The sequence below is a fragment of the Lipotes vexillifer genome, unplaced genomic scaffold (genome assembly GCF_000442215.2).
Source record: "Lipotes vexillifer unplaced genomic scaffold, Lipotes_vexillifer_v1.1 scaffold150, whole genome shotgun sequence".
Classification (NCBI taxonomy): Eukaryota; Metazoa; Chordata; class Mammalia; order Artiodactyla; family Lipotidae; genus Lipotes; species Lipotes vexillifer.
Window position 1 is genome coordinate 6,995,987 of NW_006792921.1, and position 7,910 is coordinate 7,003,896.

At 42.5% G+C, this 7,910-nt stretch overlaps 1 protein-coding gene across 4 annotated transcripts in view; it reads right to left on the reverse strand.

The window, feature by feature from the left end:
* PDE1C (phosphodiesterase 1C) overlaps positions 1-7,910 on the reverse strand; it is a 474,300-nt gene that overhangs the window by 66,805 nt on the left and 399,585 nt on the right. For all 4 annotated transcript variants that reach the window (XM_007466117.1, XM_007466118.1, XM_007466119.1 and 1 more), the window contains 2 exons: positions 3,897-3,978; positions 314-434 (listed from right to left, as the gene is read on the reverse strand). In XM_007466117.1, coding sequence (XP_007466179.1) covers positions 314-434; positions 3,897-3,978 — 203 coding nt within the window. The remainder of the gene's footprint in view (positions 1-313; positions 435-3,896; positions 3,979-7,910) is intronic.

A 7,910-nucleotide genomic window follows, 5' to 3' on the forward strand; every position in this document is an offset into this window, starting at 1 on the left:
GGCCTCTCACTGCTGTGGCCTCTCCCGTTGCGGAGCACAGGCTCCAGACGCGCAGGCCCAGCGGCCATGGCTCACGGGCCCAGCCGCTCCGCTGCATGTGGGATCCTCCCGGACCGGGGCACGAACCCTAATCCCCTGCATCAGCAGGCGGACTCTCAACCACTGCGCCACCAGGGAAGCCCCTCCTTTTCTCTTTTATAAGGAGGAGGTAGGATGAACATAATTATGAAGTACCACCGCCATCCCTTCCAGAAGAAGTCTATCCCCATGGACAGGCCACCCTGACCCCCAGCTTTCAAGATTCAGCACTGACCTTGAACGCCTCTGTCCTGTCCCACCAGTTTGAGAGGTTTCATCAATTAGTGGACTCAAGATCTTTTCTGTCATGTCCGTGAGCACTGTGAAGGTGGGTTCCACAATGAAATCAATGAAGCCTGAAGAGAAATAGCAAAACTTCAGAGGAACTGCTTATTAACTTGGGCCTTTCCATATGTTCCCATGCCAACAGATGGGTTGTATCTTTCTTTTAAAATTCATCTCCATAGGAGCGCCAGATCAGATTAGGAGAGAATAGGTTGCTCTTAATCATTTAATATATTCCTTGTTTTGAATATCATGAGTCAGTTCCATTTCTCCTACATAACCTTCCTATAACTTTTTAGGAGATAGCTCAATAAAGTGCTTAAAAATGCAAGTTCAACATCTACTATGTAAAAAAACGATGTAATAGGTGCTGCATAAAAGACTAAGATGTGTAACTCAACCTGCCTGCCCTTGGAAGCTTATAGGAGGAATTAAATGAGCACAAAAACGGAAAGGGCTAAAGGAGAAGCCCAAATAAAGGCCCCTGAGAAGGTAAGGGAGGGAGGATATTTTCCCTCCCACCGAGAAGGCTGCAAACAGCATCATGGAGGTTGTGATGTTTGAGCTGAGCCCTTAAGGGTATTCATTCTAGATGCAGGGGGTGAAATAAGCAAAGTGACAAGGATAGGGAAAAGTACAGGATGTGTCTGGAGAATGACTGGAGCTTAGGGATTCTTTTCAAGTCAGAAAGGGAAAGCCTGGGGAGGCAGGTCATTATCAGCTCAGGAGGGAGGTTCTTAAGTATCAGGCTAAAGGTTAGGATTTAGATAGGCACTAGGAGCCCCTTGAGATGTCTGGGCAGCATTGTAATAAGATTTTTTTCTGATGTTATTTGGGAAAGTTAATCTGGCAAGATGGATGGGAAGGGAGAGAGCAATAGGGGCTGAGGCTGGGAAACTCATTTTAGAAGCTGTTGCAATAGCTCAAAGGCAAGGTAAGGAAGGCAAGATCCAGTGTCATTTTAAGGTGAGAGTGTGATGGAGGCACAGATACATGCACAGCAGGAGGTGGTCCTGCCTCTAGGTGGGATCTGTCAGAGACTTCCAACCGGAAGTCAGAGAGAACAGGGACAATGGGGGAGAATGTGACTGGGGAGGAAGATGGTGGGCTTGGTCTTAGATTTGCTGACTTGAGGTACCAGGGACCTATCCAGATGGAAGAGGGTCAAAAGAATTGGAAGAAACAGGGTTGGAAACTAGGAGAAGGGTCAGATCTGGAACTATACCTTTGAGAGATCACCATGCTGGGGAGATAGTTGATGCTGGGCTAGACTGACTGTCTCAACAGTTCAAAAATACCCAGGTGTTCTGTGACACATCAGGAGAAAATACAGAATCTGGAACTAAGGGTGATAACTCATTACACAGCCACATGAAACTAAATACCAGTCAACGGAAATATAGTGTTTGGAAATATACAAATGTTTATTTGGTTTTTACAGTGACCAAGGTGGAAGTGATACTGGCATTTAATGCCCAGCAGTGAAGGATGCTAAAAAACTCCTGTAATGTAATTGGCAAGACAAGAATTGTCCCAAGTAAATACCAATAGTGTCCTGATAAAGAAACACTGATAGCCAAATTTGAATTGCAGTTAATTGCAGTATAATTTTAAGCTGAAATTGAAGTGTTTGATGACAGTATTTTCACCTTTTTTTTTTCTCACAAGTTAAATTCATTCAACATGTCCAAACCCAAACTAACTCATCAGCTTTCCCTCCAGTCCTTGTAAATAGGACATGGCTCAACCGCTCAATCTAGATTGCTGCCTTTATCTTAGCCTTGCATCCAGCTGAATCCTTAATGTTTTATGCGCTGCCTCTCTCCTGTATTGCCTTAGTTCTGATACTCAACATCTCCTCCCTTTGCAGGAAGCACCAGCTGGAGCCCTTGCCTCTAACTCAAAAGCCTCCAATTAATCCTCCATACTACTGATAGAGAAATCTTTCTAAAGCAGGGATTGGCAAACCTTTTCTGTAAAGGGCCAGATAGTAATATTTTAGGTTTTGTGGGCCACATACAAAACCTAAACAAAGGAGTTTGTCATACAACTGCTTAACTCTGCCACTGTAGTGCAAAAGCAGCCATAGACAATATGCAAATGAATGAGCTTAACTGTGTTGTAATAAATCTGTATTCACAAGACCAAGCAGTTCGACAGATTTGGCCCACAGGCTATAGTTTGCTGATTCTTACTCTAAAACATCAATTTATATATAGTTTTAACCTTACTTAAAATTCTTTAGCCATGCCCTCATTTCCTACAGGAAAGTATAAGCACACGCTATTCCTAACCTGGACCTGATTTTCTCTCCAAACATGTCCCTCACCACATCCTACTCCCTACCTACTGCTCCAGCCAAATGGAACTATTTGTAATTAATTCCCTGACAATACTATACTGTTTTAAATTTCCTTGTTTAGTATACGCTGGTCCTTGTCTGCAATTTCCTTCCACCCACCCCTATCCACCTCTAACACATATCACCATTTGCCTAGACACTGCCTACTTATCTCCTAGGACTCAACTCAAATATTACCTTTAAACAAGTCTTTCTGGGCCTAATGTTCACACACTCTGTTCTGTATCTCATTGTACCATGTACAATCTCTACCTTAGCATTGTAACAATCTAATAGATTTTGTTTTCTCAATCTCTTGCCTACCACCCAATACTGGTTCAATGTCTTTGTGAGCAGACACAATGTATAATTTGTCTTTGTTCTTTTTTATAACATCTGTTACAGTGTCTAGCAGTGACCTACACCTAACAGGAACTCAATATATTAATATGAAAAAAATTAATAAGTCCCCAAAACAGAAGTAGAAAAAAATCAATAAATCTTTGTTGAATTTATTTTTTGAATGATTTCAGACTCTTCCAAGGTGGAGATCACTGATGACATTTAATTTACGTTTGGCACTGGTACCCTCCCTCCCACCTGAAGAATTCTGTAATGCCCATATATTATGGTTATTAGCAGTGTAAAAGTTAACTTTACCAAAAAAAAAAAAGTGCTAAATTTTTTTTTAAAGGAAGGAAGGGAGGGAGGGAGGAGGGAGGAAGGGAGAGAGGAGGAAGGAAGGGAGGAAAGAGGAAGGGGAAGGAAACATTTTTAAAGAGCCATTCCTGGAAGTAGGGTCATCCAGGAAATGGTGCTGTCCTGGAAACAGGGCTAGAGGAAGCATCACTGAGGAAACTTCTGGTATTGCATGCAGAATGGAGAGACTGAAATAGAATGGGCTTCCCACCACTAATTCTTGTCATGGCCTTAGTGTTAAGGTCCCTTTTTCTCTTGGCAGGGAATGATGGAGACAGCAGAGTGTCACTGTCTAATCTTCCTGGGAACCAGCTATACTCCAGGGAGAAGGTTGGGGAGAGCTGCTCCATCAGCGCAACCAGCCAAAGCCATGAGCACGGCAAGCAGAATGGAGCCAGGTTCCCAGCTGAAGAATCACTGGGAGCATCTGAGCTTACTTCCAGACACTCCTTTCTGGTTTCTCGTTCCATCCAATGGATTGGCAAACACGTACCTACTTGTGACTGGGCAACCATGGTGGACTTTCGGTCACACAGAGGAGAAAAAGGTAGCCCCAGCTCTGCTTCTCTATCACCCTAGAAAAACAGGAGGTCAAAGTAAATTAACAACAACAGGCTGAGCTGCCCAGATTTTATTTCACAACTTCAGCTGCCACAAAGGCCACTGGTCTTTATTTTAATTATTCCCATTACATTATGTAATATGTCCTTTTGGGACCTGCTCCTCTGCATAAAAGGCACCAGGAGGCTGAAGCCCTCCGGGGTCCAATCATTCCATCCAACTGCAAAGGTGCATGCTGTTGTATAGAAAGCCTCGTCAGAAAGCAATAGGTCCCCCAAGGAAAATAAGAAAAGCAATGTGTCCTGTGGCCTAGAGCCAGCACAGCAGTCAGAATTCTTGTGTGTTCTCCAGTTGCCCTGTGCTGACCTGCCCTGTGCTGGCCTTTCTTGAGCCAGCAAATCCCTCCCAGTTGTGGGCAGTGTCTAAGACACCAATTCTAATTGGACTGATTTGGACTCATTCTCCAAGTGCTACCTAAAGCCATAAACAACTGGAATAAGCGCTTCTGGGGTCTTCACTGCAGGGCTCAGTGATGATGAAAAGTGGAATGAAAAAGAAGCAAAGTAAATAATTGTTTGTGTTTATCAAGTCAGACAATAATAAAACATGATTCTCTGGCCAATATGTTCTCAATCTCACCAAAAAGCAAGACTATAATAAGCAAGTGCTATGCAAAGTCTAAATAGCGATGGAGATGATTTTTAAAAACCGTTCTGAACCAGAGCGCAATATTTCAGTCACACGCCCAGAGGAAAGGGAAAATGTGTCACCCTTCTGAGAGCCGCAAAGTTGTGCTGATTCAATTTAACAGAAAAGAATCTGCCCAGGTTGATGGCTACGGACTTGGGCTTGAATCTGGCCTTGCTCTCGCCACCTGTGTGATCATAGGAAGTTTATATTCCCTCTCCACATTTCAATTTTTTTTAAATAAATTTATTTATTTGGCTGTGTTGGGTCTTCGTTGCTGCACACAGGCTTTCTCTAGTTGTGGCGAGCGGGGCTACTTCGATGCGGTGCAGTGCAGTGCGCGGGGTTCTCATGGCGGTGGCTTCTTTTGTTGTGGAGTACGGGCTCTAGGTGCACGGGCTCAGCAGTTGTGGCTCGTGGGCTCTGGAGTGCAGGCTCAGTAGTTGTGGCGCATGGGCTTTGTTGCTCCGCGGTATGTGGGACCTTCCCGGACCAGGGCTCGAACCCGTGTCCCCTGCATTGGCAGGCGGATTCTTAACCACTGCACCACCAGGGAAGCCGCACACGTTCAATTCAAATGTGGGATAATAATCCCTATGTCATCAAGTAACGATGAAGATTAAGTGACAAAATGTATATAAATAAATTAAAAGAACAATTATTGTTTCCCAGTAGATATTTCTACCATCTAAGTGAAGATCTGAGAAACTTTTAGTGAACTTGTTACATCTAATTGTTACACTCTGATTATAATAAATATCGCCAATGAACCTACAGTAAATAAAGAGTAATAACCTAATTCGACAACCACAGTTCAAAAACAATGCTTTTTCTTTCTAAGGCATGTTATCAAAGAGAAAGGATGCTAGTTCACATGAACATTTCAGATCTATTGAAAAGAAGGAAAAGGAATGGGCGAATGAGGAAGCTGAATAGTGGGGGTCACAATGGGCGCTGGGGACATCCAAGGGTCTCAGGAACAGTCCTGAAGTGGCTTAGTTCCTTCTGTACTCTTTCCTGTATGAACAGCCCATGGGACACAATGGTCCCTCTGTTTCTGAGTATGCCTTGCTGAGGGCTGCTCTATCTCTCAAGTGGCATGATGAAAATAACTTACTCCAAAGCTATTTGTACTTGGGCAGTATGACGAGAAGGAAGAGTATTTATAACGTAAATTGTGGTTGTGTAGCTGGTTTAGTGGGCTAGCTCAGCTAACACAAATAAAACCCACTCTTATTCCTTATGAAGCAGGGATATAAGTTGTTTTGTTGGTGCATTTTAATGGGTGTGGCTTAGAAGAACACTAACCACTTGACTATTAAGATGTATGCGTTAATTTGGATTTTATTACTGAAAAAGTGCATGATATTAAGCAACTTCTTATCCCATGGACTTGTCCATACCCACATCCACACGTCACTTACATCTTTTGGATTTAATTAACTATTACCACCAACTACTAAAAACCTATTTTAAGATAGTGGTCCCTGAATTCCCTCTGGAGGACAGATACATTTATAAATTGGAAAAAATACGCGGAAAGTAATACAGAAGAATGTTCTTCCACAGGCGAATCCAGCTTGACTGATACAATATTGTACAACTCTTTAACTACTGGCCCTTGTGGAATTATTCATACACCTTCCTCTTTGCTAAAGAGGTCAATATTTTCAAAAAAAGGGGGAAAGCCTCAGTCAGCACAAAGGATTTTTTTTTTAAAGGAACTCATTTTTTTTTCTTCCAGGACAGTGCTGAAAAATAAATAACTACCATTCTTGTGGTGGGGGTTAAGATAACTGACTGATAAGGTCACAGAATCAATCTACAAAAGGAACACAAGGAATGTTAGTTGAATGAATGAAAAGATGAATTTGGTTAGAAACACTCAAGGTCACTTGGACATTTATCACAAGCAAGCTGGGAGAGCAATTAGGCAGTTAGTTGTTCACAAACCACCGCGCCCCTCCATTTCCTGTCCACATGTAGCTAGACTACGATTCCCAGAATCTGTGCCAGTTTGTGCTAGATAATAAAACAGGAGGAGAGGGGATGTATTTCCACCACAGTTCTGGCCTATAAAACCACCTATGCCTATGTTTCAATGTCCTCCCTTCTTTTGCTGGCTTGATGTAGATAAGCACCATGGGAAGCCATGTAGATGGTAGAGTCTGGATCTAAAATCACTGCTTATTGTAAACCATCTGCCAATCAAGAAACACTTGTCGGTACTTTACATGAGTGGGTGATAAAATTCCATTTTATGTGTACTGTTATACATGTGCGTTTTTGTTTGTTACAGCAGCTATCTGTAAGCAGCAAACCAATTAAGAGAAACAAAGGTTCTTTCTGTATTGGAAGTTCACAGGGCAGACGGCATCTCTCAATGCAAGAGCTTCAAAAGACTGTTAGGTGATATCTCAAGTGAGTGTTTCCAGGTAGACTGAAGAAAAGGTATTTGATTGGGGAGGCAACAAAAGCATCAAGTTGAACAAAATGCAGCAATATACATTCTTCTTTCCCAGAGAAAGAAGTTACAAATACGAGGTATGAGAAAGTTATTATGATTTTGGATTTAAGTTAAGTATAGTAAAGACATCTTTGCCCTTCCCTCTCAGAAATTATCTTCTCAAAACAGGAGAATGACAAACAACAGAAACACAAACGAATATTAGGAGAAATCTGTAATCTCAAATCAAAACTATGTGAGGAATGGCTGCAAAATGCTGTGCATATCCGGGAGGGGTGAGGTAAGATGCCCAGAGAAGAGGCCTATGGCTGCAGATCTCAGATAAAGCTTGAAGGATAGAGGTTTCCAAAGTTCACTCAGACAGGAAAAGTACCCCACATCCATTACATGGGAAAACCAGAGGGACAGTAAGCACTGGTGTGAGGAGCTACTCTGCACCCTATTTAGCTCCAAGGAATAGTAGAGAAGAAAATGTTGAATGAGAAAACACACAAGCATGGCAAGAGAGTGGGTGGATGACAGAGACTGAACTGTGAGCCATCCTACAACTGTTGCCTACTGTTGACCAGGAAGAAGTAAAGGCTAACACACACACACACACACACACACACACACACCCCGTGTCATAGAAGCCTCAAAATAAACCATGGAACTTAGAATATTGCTGTTCCAGTTTCTCCCTGGCACATATCTCCTGCAAATAGTTGGTCAAAAAATAATGCATTTCACTCAAAGATGGTAAATAATAATAAAATGAAAAAGAAGGAAGAAGGGAGGAGAATGAGAAGCGGG